We start from the raw sequence: 26,914 nt of genomic DNA, 5'->3' as shown, positions 1-26,914 counted from the left end.
AATTCACGAGCCATCAAAGGGTAATTGCCTATTATGTGCAGGACAAGCTTATTTGTGATTATCATCCAGGAAGTAATTGTATACATTCTGCAAAGACTTGGATTTTCCCCTTTTTTTTTGACAGACAGGAGAGCATAAGTAGTATTCAACAATGGAGTGTCGCCTCTGCTCAGCCTACCTATCCTGCCTTTAATATGGAATAAAACCCCAGCACATCTGGGTATCACTTTCATTGTATTAGCCAGCTGATCCCTGACATCAGTTTATGAGTCTGTAATCTTCTCCCTCGCACAATAGCAGACTAAACCATTTAACCCTGTCGGAAGGGGAGCCATGATACAGGAGAGAAAAAGACACATGGCGCAAATACTGAAAGAGAATCCTCTTGCCAGTTCCAGCCTGACTTGCCCTGGTTTGGTAGCATACAGTCTCAATCACACACACACACACACACACACACAGGCCTCTGCCCCTCCCCCTCCCCTCTTCCCATCTTTGTCTCTCTAGCGAATTCAATTTTGTCTTCTCCAAGCGAGGGCTTAAATGCAGACAATCTTATCAGTGGCTGTGCAAGCAGCGAAGGACGTGATTGAAACACCCCAGAAGTATTTCCAATGCAGACAAACCTTTCAGGAGTCTTAATTGTGTGTGATTTTTTTTTTTTTTATTCGCCCCCTACAGTCAAACGCACGTGCACAAACACACAAAGACACAAACATTAGCACACCTTCCCCTCCTTGATCTTCAGCAGCCTCCTTCTCGTTGCTGCACTCAGAATAATAAAGCACCATGACACCTGATCACAGCTTTAAAGGACAGGTGCTGTTTTTCTGCAGTTTAGCATTAAACTCCATTTTTTTTTTTAATTGGTTGGCTCATAGTGAGGAAACACAATAAGAAAAAACCAACAACCTTCCTCCACCCAGCTCTGATAGAGGGAGGGTGAATTATTCCAGGTTTCTCCTTTACATGAATCCAAAGTTTTTGCACGTTTAGGATGAATCCTTCCAATGCTTTTTGGCTTGTGCTTTGCAATGGCAGCTAAGTTTGGTCCCTCTTGTCCTCTAGTCATACATGGAGGACCACTTGAAGAACAAGAACCGTCTGGAGCGCGAGTGGGAGGCCCTGTGCTCGTACCAGGCAGAGCCCAGCGCCTGCAGCGTGGGCCACGGAGAGCAGAACTCCAAGAGGAACCGCTCGGATGCTGTGGTCGTTTGTGAGTCCACTCAGATGTTCATTTAGTTGTATTTTACGATGAGGCTTTTCCCCCAGGTAGCTCCTATTGCTCCATCTGTGTCTCTGATATGTTTGTGAACAGATGTTTCAAAGAACTACACAAAAACCATTTGGGGAAAACAAGTCAGGACACAAAATATTTGTTTATCGGTTCTTTTTTTGCTGAAGAAGTCATGAGATCATCGTGCGAATCAACTCGATTTTAAAATCCATAACTCTGAAACATGAGACATGACTCTTACCTTAATTAAACTCCTTTAAACCTAAGTTTTAAAGCTACATTTTCCCAAGTGTGTTCAAATTGAAAGCGATTCTGTAGAACTTTAAGAAAAAGTTTCACTCACAAAAAAAAAAAAGGCTCACAACTTACAGACTTCTTAAGATGAAATATTTATTATTAGTTCACACGGAAGCTCCTTTATTGAAGGTGAAGCAATCCACGACTTCGGAATAGCGAGTGTGTGTATGATGAAAGTCTGGTGAAATTGCCGTCCCTGCAGCCGTTTCCTGTCTCATATTCTGATGCTGCTCAAAATTCTGTTGTTATTGTGCTGGGGGAAAAAAAAAAAACTGTGGAAACGTGTGTAGATGAATTATGCATCTCCATTACAGATGATCATTCCAGGATCACCTTGAAAGCGGAGAACAACCACGGCAACTCCGATTACATCAATGCCAGTCCAATTGTGAGTACTGTTTATTCATTATGTCTCTAAGTTGCTGCTGATATGTGATGTCCCTGAAGTCTCCCGGTACCAGAAATACCTGTTGTGTTGTGTGCTGGCAGTTTACTTGAAGATTAAAGAGATTTCAAAGGATTTGTCATCAATCCAAGTGCTTTTATTTATTTATTTTTAACTTCTTTTTTCATCCTGGGAGGCTCAGTGGAGTTTTTTTCTTTTTTTCTTGTTGAATCACAACTGCTACAAAATGGCTGCTCCCTGCAGATCCCGCCTTTTATCTGCACTAAACAGAATTATACATTTTGTTTTTGTTATTATTATTTTTTTAAATAAGGAAATGTATCCTCTACAAACCTAGGAAGAAGAATGAAACTCCCTTTTTTCTATTTTATTATTTTCCTTCGAAAATATCGCCAGTCATGATTTCCCTGTCGCTGCTGAAAGGGGATTTTTATCTAAGGCGAACAGGAAGCTATGCATTTCAAATACGGTGCCAGCGTTTTCGAGGAGATAGATGGGAACACACACAGCCGCACTAAGAGCCTATTACTCTTCAGGAATAAACAATATGGACTTTTAGATGCTCAATTTATTCCTCCATTCCCTCTAATGGCATATTCATAGAGTTATTTTTTTTTAAACAACGTTGCAGTGCGTCGCTGTGGATCTTATAGAGTAATATAATAATGTAGTTAATCAATCAGGGGGAGTAGTGAGTAAAGAGGAAGTGCATGAGGACAATTAAACTTACTAGGGTTTTTTTCTTAATCGTGATTAATCGCAGACGTTCACTAGTCACTCGCGATTAGTTGCATTTTCATCACCGTTAAAATTAAATGAAAGTCACATTTAAGTCCGTATTAACCACGTAAAGCAACTCGTACCAGTGTGTCTTCATTCTGAATCCAAAGAATGCAAAGGAAAGTGACTTTGTGAACTTGACTTTGCTTCGCTTCGAATGAAAAGAAGTGAAATAAACCCCTGGAAACACAATGTCTGCTTCCGAAATGTTAACGCAACACCATTTGCACTTTGTAGGAGTTCCAGTTTAGTTGCCTCGTCTGTTTTCTCCAGGCTGTGTCTTAGTGTTTGGGCAGATGAACAAACCTGCTGACTGCAGTGTTGAACATAATAACTAAAGACTCTAAACCGATACAGACAATGAACGACGGTCATCAGCTGTTTTTAAAAGTTTTAAAAGAGATCAGAATATAATAACACGCTAAGGTCGGGGTTCTTTAATTAATGCCGATTATCGCACATTACTGCTGACAGTAAAGTTATCCAAGACAGTTTTGTGCAGTTGGGGAAACAAAAAAAAAAAAGATGGGTGAAGTAATGGCGGACGCAGTGATGTGCAGATGAAAGGACAGTAATTACACAACAAAAGGGACCCCCTGGCTGAGCCCAGCAAAACTGTGATAATTATGTCTGTCACCGTGGCTTCCTCTTCCTCATTAGTCTCAGCAGAAGTAAATAATCTGTCGCTGCTTTCTGGGGAACCGGGGTCAGGGAGGCAAACAAAGGGGTGATCTGAGCTCAGCACAAAGCACAGCATCACACACACCCAGTGAAAGACTCGGATCATAGTTAATGCTTGACCACAGATGGTGCGGCCGCTCCCAGATGTCCGGCATCATTAGAGTGAGGCTTGGTTTGAAGGAATGTGCAGCGACACATAAAGTGGTCAAAGCCTGCTTGTCTTTTACTTCTCTGCCCACTTTTTCTTTTTCAAAGACAGTGTAGGGTTTTTTTTCCCCATCTCCCACCTGGTTCTCTGTGCTTTTGCGCTCAAAACTATCTGGGACGAGCTCAAGTCGGGCTCCCAAGCTCTCTGTCTTATATAAACACAGGATCAAGGTGCTACAGCGTGTTCAAAGTTGAGACGCTCCTGCGCAAAAACAGATATTTTGTGCGAGTTATTTCAGTACAAGCTATTTTACCTCAAACCAAAGAGCCCTCCTTTGTCTTTCTTGTTGCACTCTCTCTTCTTCCCACAATGGCGAGGGGAGGACAGCGGAGACGCAGGACTACTCTTTCATGTTTGCACTTAGTATTCATGCGGGGATGTCAACACGTAGCTACAGTACGTCTGTGTCCTTGAGATTGGCGAAACGGAGTGGCAGCACTAGCGTTCGGCACCACCCTTCCATTTCTGTGCGGCGGTTGTTTTATTTCTTTCTTTTTTTTTCCCTCCAACCTCACATGGAGAATTTCTGCCCTGAAAAGATGAAGAGAACAGTGAACAACACGGTTATTTTTAATTGAAGTAATGAACAGTGTTTTCGGTCTGCTTTAATTTGTCCTTTGAGGGGGGGGAGAAAGAAATTCAACACAAAGGCAGTAAAAAAAAATGTCAAATTCCAGCTAATATTCGTGTAGGTGTAGTGAAAGAGCACTCAAGCTTCACCTCCTCCCGTCCTAGTCATCACTTAGTTACAAGCAGAGCAGCCTGAATGAAAACTGACACTCTGGTAGACACAAATCAAATAATGTATGACTATAATTCTTAAAGAACCTTAAAAAAACAAGTTCAGACACTGTAGAAAAACGAATTAAAAGCCTGTGACTCATTGTACTGTAGAGGTGCTTCTTAATGCTAACTTTAAAAGATCTCTCGCTCTGTAAGTGACTGTTGCACTCGGGGCTTGTAATGCACAAAATGCATCAGTGTAGGTGTCGCTCAGTGGCAGCTTAATACGCACAGAAAATGTATGAACCTGTGCATTTTCCCCTCGCTTAAGTGCGTATTTTGTACTTCTGTGATAAATGATTTGTCTCCACCGTCGCAACACTGCATAACTCAAGATCACGTGTCGTTTTTTGCGCAAACCCATTTCTCCTCCTCTTAAAACGTGTCCGACGTGCTTCCACTGATGCATCTCACACTCGAGGCTGTGCATAAAAATGCATTCAATAAAATGTGATTATTGATTTTAGATGGCGGCGGCTGACCCAGCCAACACCTACTCAATCAAGTCTCAATCACATCCTTCACATCAGGACTCCCTCCCCTCGCCCGCCTCCATGTCATTATGTCCCACCTCTACACGCAGCTCCCTCATGTCAAACGCCTCCAGGTTGTAAAAGTCCCACCACGAAATCATGTTTCTTGCAGTAACGCGGTTGTTGGTGCGTGGACACACAAAAAAAAAAAAATTGGCGATCTGAAAGCCATTTCGCGAGGTCTCTGAGGAAGTGTGTTGGTATGACAACCGTGTGGAACAGCGTGTGCATGGCTTAACTCGGGCGATGGCGTGAAAATCATGTCTGAATTATGAGATAATGAATTGGAAAGTGGTTACTTTCACAGCTGCTTTTAGTGGGCAAACAAGTAAAGTCCAAGGTCTTCTTCATCAAGGCCTTTTTATGCAAAAAAGGATGTTTAAAGAGAACAATTTCAAATTTTCCGCGATACAAAACCGCGTCCTTCAGATACGTGCAGGCCCACGTGACCTCCACAGCTCATGAACACTCGTGCCGACTTCCCTTTTATTTACTTTATTCACAGTTGGTTAAAAAGATATGTCTTGTGACAAAAGCGGAAGAATGAACGATGCTAATCTCCGGCGATTCCTTCATCCATATGGAGGCTTTGACACGTCCTTTACTCGAGCAGTATGTTTTCATCAACCCAAACACCATCTCACACTCTGTTCCCTTCTCTCCCAGATGGACCATGACCCTCGCAACCCTACTTACATCTCCTCGCAGGGCCCGCTTCCCTCCACCGTGGCGGACTTCTGGCAGGTAAAGCTCGTCCGTCTGCATTCACTCTCTTTCTTCTCTTTGCCGTTTTATATCTGCTGTGGTGAGGCTTTGAAAAATAATCTCCTCAGAGCTCCACGACGCTAAACATCTGATTCTCTCACCTTTTTGGATTGCTGCAATTTGTGTCAAAGGTCAATCTCCTCTCAAATGTAAACTCCCTCACACGACTTTGGCTTGGTGAGGTTATAAAACGGCCCATAGATCAATCAGAAATAATGTACAACACCGTCATTCTGCATCGTTTTAGTGCCGTGAATGTGCAGGAACCAAACACCAAGATAACTAAGATTAAGTCGTGGTTCTTAGTGAAATGGTGGCGGTTAATCAAACTCACATTCATTCTAATATTGTTTATAATAATGCTATCTGTCTATCTGCTACTACACGTATTTCACCCCTCGTCCATAAATGTCGCTGGAGCTCATCAATCACTGGCTGTTATAAACCGCGTCGCCTTGCGTGGAGGCGGTGCTTTAAATGATGCATGCTTGCCCCAAATGGCGTTCTCATGTGTTAATAGGACAGCGATGTAGTAATTAGTGGGCCCATCGCCTCCATATGTTGAAGTAAGTCTGCCCGCCGCGATCGGGACGTAAAGGTGTGAGGCATAAATCCTCGCAGAGCAGCTGCTCCTGCTCTCTGCACTCCTGCCCAGCAGAAACTCATTTTTGTGTAATCACGGTGGAGCTGACTTTGTGTTGGCACCAGCGGCCTGTTTATGGGCAGGCAAGAGTCACACCGCCAAGTTCTGTCCTGCTTGGGTTTTGGCTCTGCGTGCCAAAATCAATATACTTTCAAATGCGTGCACACAAAGACAAAGCAGAGGGAAAAACTCAGGACCTGTCACCTTTAAAAATGGACCGTAATTGACCTCATCAGCTCAAATGAAAGGAGCTCCGTTTCCCCGTGTTTAATTTGTGTCTCAAAATGAAACAGTTGTTGATCATCTCTCAGTGTTGTTTATGTGTTTGTTTGCCTGCCAGCTCCTCTGTACGCCAGGTGAATGAATGCATATCCATTATCTAATAAAACAGGCTATTTACCATGAACTCAACTCTTCCCAATTAAGCAGAAAATAATGGGAAATTAGACACAGATTGGCCGACACAGAGAACATCAGTGCTGTGTTGAGGATAAATAGTAACCATTCATTATTCAGTATGGTTAACCTTGGATTGTGGCAGGAGGGGGAAAAAAAAGAAAAAAAGCACACTCTTTCTTTCCTTTAAAAGTAAACAAACAAGGGAAACACCAGCACTCTCATGCAAATGGACTGTGCAATAGGCAAATCTGTTTTTTGCTCTGTCCTATCTAATCCATACTGGCCCCAGGCAGTGCTCTGAAAGGCGTCTCGGCTCTAATCCTCCACTCCTCATTCCTCCATCCCTTCATCCTTCACTCCTCAAGCCATCTCCCCTCCCATCCTCCCTCCCTTCATCTCTCGCTATTACCTTATTTCAGCCGGGCATTGCTTTCCTGCTCGCTTCTCCTCTGAATTCAGAGCAAAAAAAAAACCCACAAACCAATCAGCATGCGTTCACACAGCAGCAGGTTTTTGGAAACTAGGAACTGTTTATCGCCTTGAAACAAAAAGGCACAGATTATGGGTTCTAGCTGGAAATGGAAACTAAGGACGCACCTATTTTCCCTTTCAACCCACAAATATTAGCCATGCTTTGCGGGACTAAATGCATCATATTACCTCACATTATCACCTAACCTAATCTCATCACATCGTGACACATTTGGCGTGTAATGTGTCCACTGGGCTGGATCACAGAAGCTTGTGGTTAGTGTAGTCCGGGCCATTGTGTTTTTATAGCAATCATAAAACTTGTGTTTCCTCCTCATTTTCCTAATGGCTGTTGTGGGCCTGTATTTTTGCCTAAGGACACATTAGATTGTGATAAGATGAAATGGCACAGAGGCGCGGCGGATGTTGTGATCTCACGCCGATGACTGAGAGGGGGCGACACATGACGCGGCCTCCTGCTGCTCCACGCGGCATTTATCATTTGTCACACGCAGAGAGGTGACATTTATTCATACTTCCTGCGCCAAGATTAAGAAATCAATTTCACCCTAATACCAAGCTGCCATGTAATGCTAATGTGCAATATGCTGCTCCTAGTGGCACACCTCTGCTGCGTGTCGTAGCAGAGGTGTGTCATTGTGATTCCATACAGATGCTGATGACACGGTCTCAGGGATGTGTGTCTGATGTCTCTGCTCTCGTGTGTAGATGGTGTGGGAGAGCGGCTGCGTCGTCATCGTCATGTTGACCCCGCTGTCTGAAAACGGAGTGAAGCAGTGTCACCACTACTGGCCTGACGAGGGATCGGACGTCTACCACATATACGAGGTATGCGTGAGAGCGAGAGTCCATGTGTTGACTTTATCCACCTCCAGCTCAATACAGTGAAAATGAATTATGTTTTATTTGTCTGTAATTTATAGACCTCGCCGTGAACAGTTTACAGCGGAGCCCTGAGTCCCTGTGAAGCTGTCGGGCGAATAAAAGAGACTCTTTTTTTTTTTTTTTTGCAAAGATACATTGCCTGTTGGGTTTAATATTACTTTGGGCACAAAAACAAATTGAGTCACTACAGATTTTATTGTAGTGATGGCAGTATTGTTAAAAGCTAGATATTGCAGAGCAAAGAAAGGCAGCACAATGCCACTGGCCTCAGGAAAATACAGGCAAGCATTTGTTTCTATTTACAATATTTCACAGCCGTTACTGTATGGGAGCACGCCATCTTACTTTACTGGCCTTTCATGTAAAGTTGCACTAAAAAAAAATAATCCCTGTGACATTAATACATTTAGAGTAAACTAATTATTCTTCATCTTCATCAAACTATAATCTCCAACCAAATGGTTTTACCAAATGTGCTTTTCTTGTGACTTGTTTTTATTTATTTTATTTATTTTCTATAACACACAAGATATAGGTACTGATTACTCGGGATGAGCTTATAAAAGTGGTCCAATATTGGTCAAAATAACTGGATCAGATATCGGATAGAAATCCTCATGTTTTGGAGGTTCCTATTCCTATTCTTTATGGGAGAAAAACTGTCACACAATAGGTACACACAATAGAACACATTAAATGTTGAAAAATGTTTAATCCCTTGTCTTAAACAGTCCAAAAACGTGCATGTTCTCTTTTAAATCCATCCTCCCCCTGACATTCTGAACAAAAAGACTAAACACAAACAGAATAAAAGAAGATATATGGTTATTTAGGGAGTAGGTGCTTCCTAACAGCTGGGCGCACACAACCAAAACTATCTGCATGGGTAGAAACCACTGGAGGATAACTAGGAAATATGTTTGTTTTTTTGTGCAAACTCACTCTCTAATTCATCATAATCTGCAAAGATTTTCCACCTCCGTGGTGTTTGCACGGTTATAAAGTTACATTTGCTTTGCCTTTCTCATTTTTAGGTGAACTTAGTGTCTGAGCACATCTGGTGCGAGGACTTCCTGGTGCGAAGCTTCTACCTGAAGAACCTGCAGACCAACGAGACGCGCACGGTCACCCAGTTCCACTTCCTGTCCTGGATGGACCGCGGGTTCCCCGCCTCAGCCAGGACGCTGTTGGACTTCCGCAGGTAGAGTGGAGCGCTCCCGCTGGTTGGCATTGTCAGATGCTGTAGCCGGGCAGATTTCACACATTTACAACTGGCCTTTGTCCTGAGCTTGTTCTTAACCACCTTCCTTTATAATCTGTATTCTGTCAGTGTCTCTCTGGTCCATCTCCCTTTTGCCCCCTCTGCCTTTTTTTGGTGTCCTAGAGAATGGTTCTAATAAGGACTGTGTTTCTGCACTATCCCTTTCATCCTGGGCCTATTTCCCTCACCTCCCTCCAGCACACGTGATGCAGCAAATTAACAGCCCTGCACTGCCTGGCTTGGCTTGGGAAGAAAACGGAGAAAAAAAAAAAAACACCTATTTCAAACACCCAATTAAGTCAGAGCTGTCTCACTAAAACATGGGAGAGGGGGGAAAGCTAGTGACTAAATAACCTCACTCTGTTCTCCATATAATGTGTTCTGGCAGAAGAGAAGCAATCGCTCCTCTGGGAAAAACCTGGAGGTATAGGAAAAGACCTCGAAATGAGAATAGATGCATCTGATTTGTGGATGGAAGGTTATCCCTCTGTTTGTAATGCAGATGAGAGAAAAATAAGAGGATGTGCAGTTTGCATCATGCCATCCATTCCTGACAGAGTTGGTGCTTTTTTTTGTTTTTTTTAAATAAAAATTAAACTGCTTGCAGGCAATTACATTTATTTATGTTACTGGTGGGCAGGTTTGAGCTGTGTTTCTGATGACATACATATGTTGTCTGTTCCTGTTTATGTCCTCCTCAATGACCAGACTGCTCTCATGTAACTCCGTCAGTGTTGCTGTAGTATCATTTGAGAATCTAAAGCGCTCTGATAATGTCACTCAGAGATCCACACCAAGTACTGCACACTCACGGTTTTCACGGTTTCGGCCAACTCAGTATTTTGCGGTTGCCAGTGTCATTTTTGTGATGTTGCAGCTAGTAATATGAGCCCAGTTGCATAGTCACAAAAGTGATCATTGGAAACTGTGTCTCCTCAGCCAGGCCTGTGCACAAACTGTCTTTCTCTCACTCCTTCCTCCTCCTCCCTCCTCTCACTGCTCCTTCCTCTGGCTTGCATGGGAACTCTCTCTGTATGCTGCAATTAAATCATTATAAAAGACCAACCAAAGATATAGAATAAACATGGAAATACTATGGGGGTGTTTTTGAGTTCACAATGACATCAAATAGAACAGAACTGTGCTTTGAAATGCGAGTGCACGTCAGAGGGGTCAGCTCATATTTGCCGTTCTGATGGTGCATATATGTATGAAACTTCACAAAAACGACATCAAGGAGAACAGGGAAGTAGAAATGTGTACAAGAAGTGATGAAAAGGAAGAAAGCAACGTGCAATGTGTGTCTTTCAGTCTCAGTAACAATATAGAATATTTGTAGAGGCTCCAAGCGCATGGTGTTACAGTTATAGTAAATAATATTTATACATAATACACACACGATGAGGTTAACACTTGTTTATTGTTCATTTTGTCCATTAAATGTGAAACACTGGGGGAAGCAAAGAGACACGGAAGGTCTCAGTGTAGTCAGTTTCCATGGCAACGCCGCGGTGTAAAAAGGCTTGTTGGCCTTCACTGTGCCTGTGGTGTATAACATTCATAACTGGCTGGGGTTAATGCATTGGCAGTCTGCAATCACAACATCACACCGGCACATCCATCACCCGCATGTCACGATAATGCTGTTTGAAGTGATGCTCAATTTATTTACATGGTGCTACACGATTGTCCCTCTCTCTCTCTCTCTCTTTCTCAAATTAAAGTGATTGATTGACAGGAGGGAGCGTCTCTCAGGATCCTGCTCATTCCTTTGATTATTGCTGCCATTAATTTCATCCAGACCATAGAGCACGAGTCCTCCCCACCCCCCCCCCCCCATGAGTCACATTTGTCGCCATTATTACCCGGCGAAAAGAATCGGGCCGTGTTTCCAGAGTGTGATTGAGCAGCCTGTGAGTTTAAGACAACTCACTGTCAGGCTAACAATAACATCCAGTTCTCTCTTCTTTCTTTTATTCCAGAAAGGTTAACAAGTGCTACCGTGGTCGATCTTGCCCGATAATTGTTCACTGCAGGCAAGTACAACTGTTTGAACGCTGTGACAGTGGCTGTGCTGATGAATTGAGATGGAGAGAGTGTGTGTGTGTGTGTTGGAGAGGAAAGGCTGTTTATTTAAACCCATTTTCTCTCTCCGCGGATTCACCGAAGCCACTATTTACTCCACTGGCTGCGTCACGCAGCCAAAGACTCTTCCATTTCCCATTTGGTCGAGTTAGTTATCCGACCTTGATTGGTTTGCTTTAAACACCAGGTATCCGTCTGACCACTTTTAATAGTCACATCCTGTTAAGTCATGCATGGGGCCAGGCGGTCCACTCTCCCTCTGAGGGCGCCACACAGAATGAGTGTCTCGCACTGGATTAATGAAGCAGTGGTGCTCAGGCCGCTCTCCTGTTTTATTGGCCTTGCCTTTATTAGAGAGATGTGCACGCCTTGTTTGCAATTAACATGCAGAGCCGTTGAATGGCCAGCGGGCACAAAGGGAGGCTTTTCATAAGACTATCTCTGGAGTAATGGAAAAGCAAGGCTCTCCAAAAGCTGTTCTCGAACCGCTCCTGGCCTCTCAACCTCTCCTCTGCTCCTGAGGTGCATGCATTTAAAAGCCTTTGTCCCCAGTGTGCCTCAGAAACCATCCCCCCCCTCTCTCTCTCCCCCCTCCGGTAGCCGAGCAAGTCTCAAGACCACACATGCTCTCGTATGCAAAGATTTTTAAACACATCAAATATTCAGATCTCCTCAGGTACTTCCATAAAGGTACTCAGGATTATTATCACTTAGCGCTAGTTTTTCTGTGATTTCAGGGGTTTTTAAGCACGGACTCTCACACACACACACACACAGTCTAATTTGTGTTTAAATGTGCCGCACCATCACTCAGCAAATGTAAATGAGCAATTTGTTTCCTTAAAAGAAAAACACTCGTACGATTAAAGCGTTATAGGTTCACTCTGCAACCTTAATTCTCTTTCTCTCTCGCCCTCTCTGCAGTGATGGAGCCGGCAGGAGTGGGACTTACATTCTGATTGACATGGTCCTCAATAGGATGGCTAAAGGTAACGATCAATGGCTTCCCTTTCACTCTTTCTGCTTGCGTTGAAGTGTTGCCCTGGCAACGCTAAATCCTCTCATTTTCCAGAGGGTCTTGGAGATGCATTAGAGGCTGACTCTTTTCTGAGGCCTGGAAAGGCAGCGATGACAGAGAGCGAGAAATGAAGGGAAAAGTGTGGAGAGAGGGGAGAGAGGGGAGGGGAGTGGAGGGGGGAGGACAAAGAGAAACAGAGGAAATGAAAAAGAAATGTACACACAAACCTTAGTAATTATCTGTTTAAGTCACCGTCACGCCATATTGACCTGCATCACAATTGCTACATGAATTTAGATAGGACATGCATGGAAATGAAATGTTTAAAGAGGAAAATACATCCCGGTGGTTTGTATCAATATTTAATATTTTATAGGGTCGTCTGTTTATTTTGTGATTGATTGATTTCTGACAATGCTAAAGAAATGTCAAATTCTCTGCAGAATTGTGTTGATTTGGATCATAAACAGACTTTAAAAAGATTGTTCAGAAGGCGTTTGAATGCATAGACAAAATGTGGACAGGAAAAGCATCCTGAGATGGATCACTGTGGTTAATATGTAAAAACAAAAATGATTTAAAGCAGTGCTTCTCACAGGGTGGGCGTTGCCCACTGGTGGGCCTTTGAGGTATTGCATGTGTGCGTCAGACTGAGTTAATAAAAAATGTGAAACATACAAAATCCTTTTTTCTGGGGGTGGGGGGGAAATGAAAATAAATAAAGTAAAATATGATGTCTGACTGTAATGTAATGATACATATAAGTGTCTGCTCTTCGAGGGCAAACTCTGGTTTGAAGATATCAAAAATAAACTTAATCTCTACGTTAACTCTTTGAGATCTGCCACTTATTCATGGCTACTCTTACATGGGAGCTGGGTTCTATACCAAAGGCTGAAAGGCTGCCATACGTCATTGATAGTTTAGCCTGCCCCGCTGCTCTTTGCACTGTGACCTCTGCCCTTTGCCCTCTACTCTCTGCACACACACACGCACCCTCCTCCTCCTCCTGCGATCCAACCCGGGACAGATAAGACTGATGCCTCCTCATGGAAGTTCATGTAGTTCAGAGACGAATGCAGCGGATGAAAAGTGCCACCCAGTCTCCTTTTAACCTTTTGTTTCCTGCTTCAAACCCAAAATGTATGAAATGGACATAATCTCACTCTCAAAAGCTTTTTTTTCCTGTGGTTGGAGAGACTCTCTTCAGCTTAACGTTGGAATCCAGCCCTCCTGAGACATGAAAGTCTCAAACACTAGGGTACTTTGAGTACTAAGTCCAGCTGCATTAAATCCCCTTGTTTCCCCTCTCTCTCTCGTTCTCTCTCACCCACACACTTATGTACATTTTTTCACACTTTGCTTCCTTTTCCCTGCTTCACTTTCAAAAACATCTTGAGAGTTCAGAGGCTTTTTTGTGTGCTGCGTTTCTCTCATGTCCTTCCTTGAAATCCATAAATCCGAGAGTAGGGGGAAGATTTCCAGATTAACATTGGCCAAAAAAAACCAGACTGAACACAAACACTGATCGCTGATCACTGCTGAAACCAATCAACTGTTGCATGGGTTAATCAGCAGCATAGCTTCTGAAAAGGCTGTAAATCATTTTAATTCATTTGTTGAGACTCTGAAACACACACTCACACAACCATTTCGATGTTATTGTATCAGAAAGCTCTTAACACACTTTATAATTGGACATCATCTAAACCAATTCTTGAACAGGATTTTCACAGAGAAGCCAGCGCTGGCTATCTTATAAAAAAAAAATTCTGAAAGCATTATTGCACATTTCCCAGACCCCAAAAATATCTTCTTGCATATTTTATCGAGAAACAGTCTGTGGCTCTCGTCCAAGTCTTTCTAGGGATGAATGTAATAATTTTCAATCGCTGCACTGTTCCAAAGGGAGCCCGGTATAAAGAGAGATTGACAGATGTGAGCTGGATTACTCTGCTGCTTTGAACTCAGTCCAATTTTCGGTCTGTTGCAGGTGCTAAAGAGATTGATATTGCCGCTACCCTGGAGCACTTGAGAGACCAGAGAGCTGGCATGGTCCAGACAAAGGTAAGGTCCCCGGCTTTGAGTTAGAGAGGTGGGGGGGAGGTGGGAGACAGAAGAGGAGGGGGAGGGAATGAGGAGGAGGGGCTGCAGTCATTCAAACAGATGATTGTCTTCTTCGTGTGCACAGGATCGGGGGGGGGAAATGATGTGGTCATTTATTATGGCTTCAGGTTTAGAGCAACGTTGTCACTTTTCCCAGATTTAGAGAGATTTTACAAACTTGGACATGATCCCTTATTACAGAAACACAAGCAATATTGCAGCAAATTTAGATTTTACACATGATGTTCATCTCCAACACCATTGATTTTTCAACTGGAGTGTGACACCCTGGTGGGTCGTGTAAGTACTGCAGGTGGGCTGCAAGGGAATAACAAATGTGTTAGTGTTTAGTTTTGTTCAGTTTTGTTTCAATTAATCATATTATTAACAAATGTTCATGTTCATGTTCATGCGGGTGAACAAATGATTGATGATATATAGAGTGGTTTCTTTTTGTAGCCTAACTTAGAAAAACTAATCTCGCTATTTGCAACTTTAAGTAAATTCAACTAAATCTCAGTAGTCGATATAAAATCAAGACAATTAGTTACATTTTCTCGTTTTTTAAAGGCAATTCATAGATTGTAGAGATATGCAAAGGTCCGATTCAAAGTAAAAATGTTATTTTTGCCCTGTTTATGAAATAAATTACACATCACTTTGGGTTTTGATGAGCCATAGATGATTTTCAGATTTTAAAATGGTCCCCCACACTCTTATTTTAAGGAATTCCTCACGTCTGAGAAGCTGTTTGGCTTTTTTTTTTTTTTTTTTTTGCTTGAATAATTATTACTCAGCTATTAAAAACGCACATTTCTTTAGCTTACAAATCCCTTCCATCAGGTTATAAATGTTACCTGTACAACACTGAGGGTTAGGATGCATTTGAGGGTTTCAAATGCATTAATCTCAACACTGAACATCACAGTGGTCCGTCCACCTCGCGCCATTTTACAAAAGCATTTCCTCTCAGACACTTATTCAAATAATAGGAAGGAAGTGGAGTTTTCTGTCTCTTGAAATTGGAAGGAACAACAATAATAATAATAATAACGATGATAATAATAATAACAATAATAATAAAGGCAAACCTCATGCAGCGATGGGTGATAATATTTATGGAGGCTGCCTGCTAAGAGACTCCAGTGTTCCTGAATGGTTCATTAGTGCTGCTTTTTCGTCTCGGCTTTGTTCATCTCAGAAAAAGCTTTTCAAGCGCTCTCTCGTTCCCTCTTTCCGTTTCTGACAAGTCTAAGTGAAGTTATATTGAAATATTGTTAATTACACTTTGTGGCTCCATGCTGTGTCTGCACTGACTGTAGACGGTTGAAATGTGGATTTGTGGAGGTTCTGAGAATTGGACAACCAGTCGCATCTTTACCCCACTTTATTTTTGGAGCTTGCAAACATAAGAGAGAGGGAGAATTTATTTCCCTTTCTTTTTCCTGGTTACTGCTTTTGACAGACATAATGCACTGATGACAGCATGGTTGGCCTTATTTATTTTTATTTTATTTTGTCTTACGAGCATTCATCACTGATCACTAAGGCAGAGATTGATCTCCCCCCAGTGGTGTGAATGTGAACAGCACAGCACTCGAAAAACTTGACTTTAAAATGGATCTTTCTTTATTTTTTTACTCGCAGAACTTGAAAGGCCAACTTGGGATTAGATATGGGCACACAGAGCTGCAGTGCAGATGTAGATGGATGCACTGGCATGTTGTTTTTTTTCCCCCCTTCTTCTAGCTGCATCACAACATCAGAATACACATAAAAATAGAAAATGCTCCAGATCGTCTCCACTGCATAGCGAAAGACAGAGCCACCAGTGACTCCTCCATATTGATTGAGCCTATCCTCAGGCCAGACTATGGCAGCCTGTGTGTTGACACATCTAAAGACTGTTCCCTCCAAACTCCTACGTAGCATTTCTCTCTGCAAGGACCCCGTGGCCTGCAGCCTGGGGAGAGGAGACACATACAAAAACATACCAGGTCCATGGGGCAAACATCAATCGGCTCCTTTTGCGTTACTCGGGGGAAAACTATGAGTCGGATTCACAAATAAATGCACATGCACACACAGACACAGGGCTCAATTCAAAAGCTCCATTTTAAGACACACCTGGACGGATCAATGGCAGCGCGGGGTGTACGTGTGCACCTGGAGATGAAAGCTCACAGAGTGCCTCACCTCCACCTCCAGTCTGTGGTCACACATATCATCAGCAGGGTCAGGAGTGATGGAAGAGGGGAAAAAAAAAAAGAAGGGAAGAGGCGGCAGCTGCCAATCATTCTGTAATAGCATGCCTCAGCCATTACACTCACTGAAACTTTCTCCCTCCATCTCTCTTTCTGCATCTTTTCCTCCTCTTCCTCCTCCTCAGGAGCAGTTTGAGTTTGCGCTGACAGCCGTGGCAGAGGAGGTGAATGCCATCCTGAAAGCTCTTCCACAGTGAAGGCATCGGCTCCCCACCACCACCTCCACCTCCACCGCTGCCGCCCGCCGCCACCACATTCATTTTCGTGCTCGCTGAGCAACAGTTTTCTTCTGCCCACTCAAGACTGACATCTCTCCCTGCCCTTCCTTCTCCTCGCTCTGTTTCCCTCTCTCCCTTTTCCACTGTCTCTGCCTCCTCTTCACCCTCTATATATACTGCGTACCTATGAATGTCGTGCCAGATATCTCAAATGGATCTATATTTGCAAAACCTGCCTCAGAGTACGGGCTGTCGATCTGAGACCTGTGTGGTTTAAAGGGAAGATTTCGGATGTGGGAACTTAGATCAGCGCTCCTACTGTGAGACGTTCTGCCAGTTTGATCCCTGGTCTTCTACAACTGTGATGTTGTTCCTGAACATACTGTTCTATAGTGCCACTGATGAGCTGTTTAAACGTGATGTCAAATGATGTTTCATTCCAAAATGAGCTATCTATAATCTCTACTATTGGCACATTTAAAACATACTGCAGTGGGGAATGCAAATATCTTATTTATTTAGTCTACGACATATTAAATTGAATCAAAAATAAGTGAAAACCGCAAAATTGTCATCCCCTCTTTGCAGCTCCCCGCTGCAGTACTTTTAGAATGAATGATGATGTGTAAAATAAATTATAAAGTTATTGCCTGTAAAAAAAAATCATCAGATTGTACAGAATGTATCCCCTCAATGTATTGGATACAAATAACATTTTTTTTGGAAAATGTTTCTTCTGCTCTGTGATCTGAATCAACTACTATATACTCAGCATCACATGTATAGATGTTAAAGTGCGTGTGTGCGTGTGTGTGTATTGTTGTATTTCAGGTCCAGACGTCCCACGACTGGCTGATAAGATAATAAAAAAAAATAAAAAAAATACCATAATTTTTTCATCATTATCATCACAAACATATCAGGTGCTTATATTTAAGAAAAAAAAAAATGTTTTTTCACTCATTTTGCGTCATGAATTGTTTGTTACATGAACATCTCTGTTAAGATTAAATGTGAAAACAAGATAGTTATTCCTTCTACTTAGAGATACTAATAGGAGTGCGATAGATTTAAGCAGAACTTACGCTGTAGTTGTTGCTGAACTTGTTCGTCCCTCCATCGCTGGTATATTGTGATATTTTGTGCAACATAACAGATTATTCCCATCAATGTATAGATGATAATGAAATACAACGACTCTCTATATAGTGCTATCTGATGCATATATATATATATACACATATATATATATATACATACATATATAAATATATAAACTGAGACTCAATGAGAACTCTATATTTTGTGTGAAAAGTATCATTCAGATTGATAATAAATCCAAACAGATTATACTACTCGGGTGTCTGGTGTTATTTCTGATGCCCTCGCTCTCTCTCACACACACACACACACACACAGAGGAGAGAGCAGGCTGCTTTCACAGAGAAAGGCATTTGATTGAATTCTCAGTAAAGTCACAAAGAAAAGCAGTATCATGCTCCCGGCGGGTTTATATCTGGGAGAGACTCGCAGGTTTGTACAGATGAAATGTTTGGTTCAGCAGCTCCGTCAGTAGAGAAAGTGGCTTGGATTTGAAATAAAATCAGTCATGTATTTCAGTCGCTGAGGAGGCGGCTCCAGAGGCCGGAGCCCAGTTTAATCAGGATCTGCTGTAGGATGTGATGGTCAGTATATATGGCTATATATATGCAGGGAGTCCTTAAAAATGTTTATAATTTAGTGTATTTATATTAATATATTCGTTTTGTCTGCACTTTTAGGAATATTTTAAATTTCACTACCAACATACTTTTATGAGGCTACTGTATTTTTATATTAATTTTAGGCATTTCATAATATACATTTTTTGCAACCTCTTGCATTTTTACATAAATGCAGCATAAAATAGACTCATTTATCTCAGTAAAGACATAATTGAGTCATTAATCAAGGGATCTCACAGTATTATGTAGCTGTATGTGTTTACATATGTCATTTGCATGGCTCTCATTCACTTTTTAATAAATAAGTCCCATTTACAAGTGACTATGGGATATTAATTGTGATAATTGTTGATAAATACATTATGTATGTAATCACATTAGCAGACATTGTGTCGTCAATTATTTATTAAAGCGTAGTGTGGCGCTAAACACGGCTGTTAGATAATAATCTATGTGTTCTGGGAACCCTAAATGTTTTTTCACTCACTATTACAAATCACTGCAATTCATGACTCATTAATTACTAATAACTTCATCATCAATGTATTGGCAATTCATTATAAAGTGGTACAGAAATAAAAGTGTCACTGTTGTCCATATATCAGCTAGTGCACGACATGAATATCACTGGATACAAGTGAGACTTGATGGTGACGCTGTGTCTCTCGCAGAAGGTGAAATATGGATTTGAGAGAAAGCATCATGAGGATTGTGGTTCCACAAGACCTAGAGGTGTGTGTATATGTAGAACGTATAATTTCTAAATTTGTGCATAAGCCTCTCATGTGAATTCACAGTGGAGTGTGTGTACGTGCTGCCCACTGACATGTCCTTCTCTCCCCTGACAGTTCTAATAGCCGTGAATGAGGCTTCATGCACTTCCTGGGGCCTCATTTGCATAAGATTTGCTGATGAGCTGCCACCACTAACCAGCAACACCAAACCAAAGCCTTATTAATATTCTCCTATTCAGGTTGTAAAGCACACAGACCTAATCAGCTTAGAAATGACTGTATGGAAAGTATAATTATGCATGTTTAATTGCTTATCATCTGATGGTTACAAGTTTATTAGAAAATGTATTCATGGCGGTTGCTTCCTGAGGTATCTGCTGTGCTGTAATACCACATGATATCCTGTCAGCTCCCATTTGGGAGGATTAATGCATTGTGGAAAAAAGTCACAAAATTGAGCATGGTGTGTGTTTCCTCTTTTGGATGCTTGGTTTAACTCAGAGTGATTTTTAATTTAGGTAATTCTAAATTACTGATCAAGCTCCGGTACGTCTCTGAGTGAGATCTGTCAAAATCAGCATATCTCATTGTCATTAACGAGTCCCAGCAGCTGATCACAGGAATATAAATGACTCACAGAAAAGCTGCCAGGGATTTTAAAATTTCTGTAGCATGAAAACCAAAAGTGAAAAGTCGTGCACATGAAATAAGGAGAATTGTTTGGTAAAGCCATCTCAAGGCTAATGAATGAGTCAGCCGTGGAATAAGCAGATTAAGACACACACAGCGTAGTTCCCTCGAAGGGGCCTTCACGCTGCCAAGAACGTCGAGTGGGCCTTTTCAGCCACGGACCTCAGTGAGTCTCACAGCTCCTGCCCACTCTTTGATGATCTCTCTATGGTTTATTGTGATCGCTGTTGGCTCTCGAGCCTTCTGACACACTTGTAAATTCATGCCGTCTTGTCAGGAAACATCTCAAGTCCAGCCAGGAGCTCCTCGTCTTTGGAGCAATGACTCCCAAACAGGAGACCTTGTACCTCAGCCAGGGCTGCAGTTGTCAGGGGGAACGTGGAAAGGTTACGAGAGAACTTTGAGGAAAAAAAAGAGTAAATGAGAATATCTGCTCAGAAATAATGTATTGTACACATACATATCTTTATGGCTCTGATTTATCTCAGTCTCACAAAGAGCTTTATATATGTGCCTGTTTAATATAACGTCTAATAATGTCGGCATACGTTTTTTTGAGGAGATTGTTATCTATTATTTATGTTTCCGTAGAGACAATTAAGCATGACATCAGGATCTCAAAATGATTGACGTGTGATGGACAACTAGAGCTGTCCAGTACAGGTGCTGGGAGAACAAGCTCTGACAGTCACCCCCATTTTTCCACACATTTACATCCTGTTATAAAAAAAAAAAAATCAGCATTGCTCTGGATGAAATACCACATAGAAATACTAATAAGTAGATTTTAAAAGGGAGTTCTGAAACCATTGGTACTGGCCAAAATCACAAGATTCCACCCTCTACCTGCAAATCAGCCACTCCTAACCACACCCACTTCTAACCACACACCCCTAAGTTATATAAGCCCAGCCCTGAAGCACTTTGACCTCTGTTTTTCCTGCCATTTTGAAGAACAAAGGCTCTGCTCTGTGAGTTAAAATGTACCCTTTTTTCATGTTTCTCTGTTATATATCCCTTGAATGTTCATGCTGTTTTATCCTTCCATCATATGCAGATTTATAATATGCCTTTATCTGTGTAGGAAGAATCATCTGTCATCTATCCTCTACAATAAACTGTTGAAACGGCTTTCTGGATCCAGTGTTTAAATGTGCACACCACATCAGATGTTCTGTGAGCCAGCAACCCGAGTCTCAGTATAGTTTTTACAGGTACAATGGACTGCCGCATGGTTAACCGTGTATGTTTAAGTCTTTATATGAAGCTAATTCACCTCTGTTGTACTTTTTTATTATTATTAAAAATAATGTTAAACCTAACTGATGCATGGTATACTTTCATAGCCAGAAAATAATCTTTCAGAGCTAGAAACTTTGAACCTACTACTACATTAAATGTCAAACAGACTCTTAAAAGAGTCAATATAAGGCAAGACCCTTTTTGTTTTTGACCCTGAAACAAAAACGGAGGCAATGGTTGAAACTGCAAATCTTAAAGGTACAAATGCATATAAGATGTTGAACTTCTCCCACTGAGCTACAAACAATGCACTGCATTTTCAGCGGCGTTTTGACCTCCTGTGCAAAGCTGATATTCATTTTCCTTTCCCTCCATTGATGTCATGGGTGAAATACACCCTCAAGATATTGTGCATAACTCGACAAACACAGTTGATTTACCATTAAATCATGTTATGTCGAACTGCATTCATGCCCTTGACAGTAACTTAAATCAGATTTACATGTTTGCTGCTTTAAAAAAATAATTGCTGAATACATTAACAAGTAGCTGCTTCACTGATCTCATCACATTTTGGATCCAAGTCCTCAAGGTGCTTGATGCCTTAAAAAAAAAAAGAAAAAAAGCACCTGCAGATCTTTCAATTTATGGATGATAACACACAACATGCCGACAAACATGTCATTTCCCTGTTGAGAGATCCTGGAGTGTTTGCTTGTTGGGGAAACTGTCTGGGATGCTTTCCAGGATTTTCCAAAGAGAAAAGCCTTGTTTTTCTTTGCTGGTGTTGTGGGGAGTGAATGGGGAGCAGATTGCAGAGGCAGTGCCTCTCATGTCTGTCCAAGGCCTTGATACCTTTGATCTTCTTAAGAAACAAACAAGCTTTTAAACTTGGCACTCCAGGCTAGTTGTCTCTCTTCCTCCTCTTGTGTCTCCGTGTTCATCGCAATCCTGATGCTGAGATTATTGATATTGCCTGAATAGTCATGCGTACTCATGCTTGTGATTTGAGGTTTAAAATATGGACTCCCACCATGTTGTCAGAAAAAATAGTTGTTTTTTATTATTAAGCCTCGTCATGGGGCCAAACTGAACCTTTTTTTTTTTTTTATATCTTTCAAGAATAAAGTCATTGTTATTCTAGATAAATCTCAGCATTACGTGAAGTTACATTTTGATTTGGGCTTCACAAATTAATCTTTTTGCACACCAGCACCAGGACAGGAAATAATAAATGCATGTCACATCAGAGGACAGCAATCCGCTGTCCACCGACATCTGAAGGACAAGGGACACTTGTGAGGATGAGAATATTCACATTCTTGCCAGAGAAGACAGACGGTTTTAAAGAGGAGTGAAGGAAGCCATCTATGTTAACCTGGAGAAGCCATCACAGAGGAAGTGGACTAAGATGCCAACTATCAGCAACCTAGAATGCTGTGCTGAGCTGTCTTCCAAAAAGAATCCACAACACTGAAGTCCAACACAGTAGCAGACTGCCTTTCAGGTGACCCCAACGACCCTCGTTCACACCTTGTCCCGGGTGAAACCAACAACCTGAAACTGGGAGGGGTGAACTATCTGCATTGTTCAACTTAACCACTCTCTTGACTGACTTCAGCCTCACAGGTTAAATTCTTGGTTCTTCCTGCTAGTCAGAACTGAAGAAGCGTCTTGAATGAGAGGTGAAACGTATTCAACTCAAGCAAGTCCAGTCCCCCACAGCCAACTACTGGAGATAATAACCTGGGTGACTAAGAACCTTCACCAGAAGACTTGGCGGAAATCATCTGTTTTGTGGAGGAGGAAATAGCTGGTAGGGATCGACTGTAAGGTTACATCTGCTTTCTGTTGCCATTTAATGACAATAAATGTAATTAAATGATTACAAAAATCTCATATTATGACTTTATTTAAAAAAATTATCTTCAGTTTGGCCCTAATACTTATAAAAGCAACATTAAAACATGTGAATTAACTGCATCTTCAAACCGTACAACAGTGTAAAACATGGGGATAAACACAAGTACAGTACCTTATCTTTGAACCTGCTACACATCTCACAACCAAACATTTGTTTCCTATTTTTTCCCTGATGTCTGATATAAAAATGCGTGTAATCGGGAGGCAGTTGCACCTGCTGCTTTCCCAGAATTCAAACCTGTAAAGTGAAGTTGGTTGCACAGCACAAACCTGTGATTAGTGAAACTGTTGCATTTCTGTTACCTGACTGAAGAAGCTAAATTGCTGATACAACATATTGGCCAATTCCTGTCATATGCCAATTTCTAATGTGTATATTGTTGTACATTAGAACAGTTCTAGATGATTCACCACAGATGTTTCACATCCATGACCTTTCTTAAAGGGTTAATGTGTTGGATTTTGGGACCAACAGAAATTCAAATTAATATTTCATATTATGTTTTCATTCATTCATTATCACATGAACTGTTTTGTTTTCCTCACATCAAGTCTGCCATGTTCTACCACAATGTCTATTTGCACTACAGAAGGTTTCTAGTTTCAGTATAGAATTTAAACTCTAAATGCCATTAAATCCCACACACTGGACGTTTAAGCTAAAAATGACACAATCTAATTAGGTAAATCTGTAACATTTTTTTTTGTGTTACAAGAACTTTTGCTGCAAACCTCTCCATGTGTAGAACTGCAGACTCACATGTTCATGGTGCAGCTGAAACGATAACGCAGTTGAGGTTGTAAAGTCAACATCTGGCTGAGAAGAAAAGGAAAAGCCTTCAATCAAGATACAAATCTCCTCTCATTGCCCCCCTTGCTTCCTCCTCTCTGGTTATTAATGGGCTCACAGCAGCCACAATGACATTTTACACTGCTTCATCCCTGTCCCATCATGCTTCTGGGGAAACACTGGCATTTGGCGGCGGTGTTTCCATCGCTGTCTGGGGCGGAGCTGACCAGCACGACTTCAATCCTGCTCGCTGTCACTCATCATAAGTGAGTTTATCAACACTCATCTAATCGCCACACTCCACAGGGACCTCCACCATTTGCATACCAAGATTGCTTTCTTTTCCTCGGCTGAGAACGCGCCTCTTTTGCATAATTATTAATGATAAAGAGTCGGTGAACAAATGTGTCAGAAGGTATTAGCATCACGTATACAACTAGATTCTAAAGGATCTGTTTAGCCGCGTGCTGAGAGGAGAGATGAGGGCAAAGGCTGTGAAAAGTGAACAAGACTGTCAAGGGATGCACTTTTGCATTAAGGGAAGGGGTTAATTAAAGGGCCAAGAGTGGAAAATATATGTAGTTATTGTTTGACCAGGATGCCCCACTGAGATGAAGAGTTTCTGATTGTAAAGAACACAGTGGCTGAGCAAAATATTAACACTTGTGGCACAGTTTGTTTATAACCTTTTTCATTATGTTATTTGCTGAAATCCTTTACCTCCTGATAGCTGGCAATAACGTTGGAAATTGTGCAGGCATCATGCTGCCAGCAGGAGGCGCTATGACTTACTTTTCATGTGCTGATGATTTCAGGCCATGCATAAAGTTTTGAGCCGATCGGTCCAAGTAGGGCAGTGTTACAGGGCGTTTCCTGGCGAATGGTCGAAATTTGCCACAATTTTCGATAGTTGCAAAAGTGTTGCATGAAGCTAACGGTTAATAAAAGTTGAATCAACTTCCTGTCCGATCTCAATAACTCCAGGCAAATTAAAGAAGATATCGAGCACTGAAATCTGTGTTCTGATGATGTCAAAGTATTTTTCAGTATTTTCAAAATACAAAAATACATGACATTTGAGGATATATTTAAACAGAACACAAATTACAAAATGGCCCCGCGACCCTCTGGCAGAGGATAAAGCGGTAGATGATGACTGACTGACTGACAAATTACAATATAATATTTTGCATTTGAAATACAAGTGTGAGGAAAATACTGCCTGCCCCACCACAATATTCGACTTTTGTGACATAGTATGTCCTATACTATGTGGTGTAAGTGACATTTCCAATGCCTTGGTATGAGATAATATAAAGATAATAAAGATGACGTCAAAAAAAGTGTCTTTGTTTTGTTTGTCATCACAGTGTTTAGAGCAAAATATATTCATGAAGTCAGGTTAAAAGGCTTAAAACCATTCAGCGTAAAATGTACTCAAGTGTGTTTAAATTAATTATTATTATAAGAAAAAGGTAAAAACAGATATGTGTGGACAAATTCCTCTGTATTTTAGACACTGAGTTGTTGATCCTAGCCCAATATTATTTAGCCCAATTTAATTTAGTGCAAATAATCAAAAGCTCTATGAAACTTCACAAAAGTAGCTCAGTTGGTGAAAATTATTCTACATAATCCTGAGACGGTGGGTTCAATTTCTCAAACTCAAAATGTTTTTTAAAAAACTGACCGAAATGAAAGTTAAGTACACCAAAATATGTGTGAGAGCATCAAGATAAATAGCTCAGAGCATGACATGTGTATCTCTGAATTTTGAGTTTGAATCTTGCAATAACTTCAGACCAAAAACAGAAATAAAAAAAACACTAAAATAGTGTTTTTGTGCAGCTCAGTAAGAATAGCTTGAGCTCTAAGAATAACATTCATATGTCTGAGGTTGAGAGTTCAAATCTCCACGTTGTCTGGACTGTTTTTGTTCTAGATTCAGTGTAAAACCTGAAGATCGGCCGACACAGGTAGTTCAGAATTCTCAAAATTCTGAACTGGACGAGAAAGTTAAGTACACTAAGGAAGTCAGGGAATCGTCATCAGCATGAATGGCTCACGCCATCAGAAGGAGTCTTGGATCTCTGAGGTTGTCAGTTCAACTCTTGCAATCAACTGAACTTCTGCCAACTTTAGAACTTCAGACCAACATGAGAATTTAAAAATACTAGCAACGTCTTGTTCAGCAGGTCAGGAAGAATAGCTTGTGCTGGAAGAATAAGACTTGTAGGTCAAAGGTTATGAGTTCAAGTCTTATGGTGAACTGTTTGAGTGCGATGTTCAAAGTAAACAGTCAAAAGCTCTAAGAGAACTTGAAGAAGAGAAGTTGCAGGTAGCTCAGTGGACAACAATGCTGCTTTGAAGTCCACAGCTCATAGGTTCAGTTCTTGTGAGGACCAGGATATTTTAAAGGTCAACATCCAAAGTGAAGATTGAAAGGAGACTGAAAGTCCTAATTGCGGTAGGAATTGGTGGTACAGTGGTTTTGTTCACAACCATGGGAATGTGTGAGTTACAAGGTGACCGGTTCAGTTCCACTGCCTTGCAGGTTCCATTCCGCAGCCTTGCAGGGGTGGGGCAGGGCAGGTAGCTAGAGGAGAGGAGGGGCAGGGAAGGGTCAAAGGTCATATACTATATATTACACTGTGCAGCAAAAGGTAACGGAAGGCCCCCACAAGTTCAGTTGACAGTAAGAGTTGAACACACAACCTCAGAGAGGCGAGGCAAGCCATCTTCTGATGGAC

General features: G+C 41.5%; 1 protein-coding gene across 2 annotated transcripts in view; it reads left to right on the top strand.

Moving 5' to 3' along the window:
- Positions 1 to 18,416, top strand: part of ptprn2 (protein tyrosine phosphatase receptor type N2) — a 127,667-nt gene extending 109,251 nt beyond the window's left edge. For both annotated transcript variants that reach the window (XM_058646598.1, XM_058646589.1), the window contains exons 14-22: positions 1,069 to 1,216; positions 1,849 to 1,922; positions 5,592 to 5,669; positions 7,933 to 8,052; positions 9,144 to 9,310; positions 11,353 to 11,406; positions 12,380 to 12,444; positions 14,467 to 14,540; positions 16,969 to 18,416. In XM_058646598.1, coding sequence (XP_058502581.1) covers positions 1,069 to 1,216; positions 1,849 to 1,922; positions 5,592 to 5,669; positions 7,933 to 8,052; positions 9,144 to 9,310; positions 11,353 to 11,406; positions 12,380 to 12,444; positions 14,467 to 14,540; positions 16,969 to 17,040 — 852 coding nt within the window. In that variant the 3' untranslated portion in view covers positions 17,041 to 18,416. The remainder of the gene's footprint in view (positions 1 to 1,068; positions 1,217 to 1,848; positions 1,923 to 5,591; positions 5,670 to 7,932; positions 8,053 to 9,143; positions 9,311 to 11,352; positions 11,407 to 12,379; positions 12,445 to 14,466; positions 14,541 to 16,968) is intronic.
- The last annotated feature ends 8,498 nt before the right edge of the window (positions 18,417 to 26,914 follow it).

Source organism: Solea solea, chromosome 1 (assembly GCF_958295425.1).
Source record: "Solea solea chromosome 1, fSolSol10.1, whole genome shotgun sequence".
Lineage (NCBI taxonomy): Eukaryota > Metazoa > Chordata > Actinopteri > Pleuronectiformes > Soleidae > Solea > Solea solea.
Note: the sequence above shows the minus strand (reverse complement) of the source record. Positions and strands in the feature narration are given on the sequence as shown.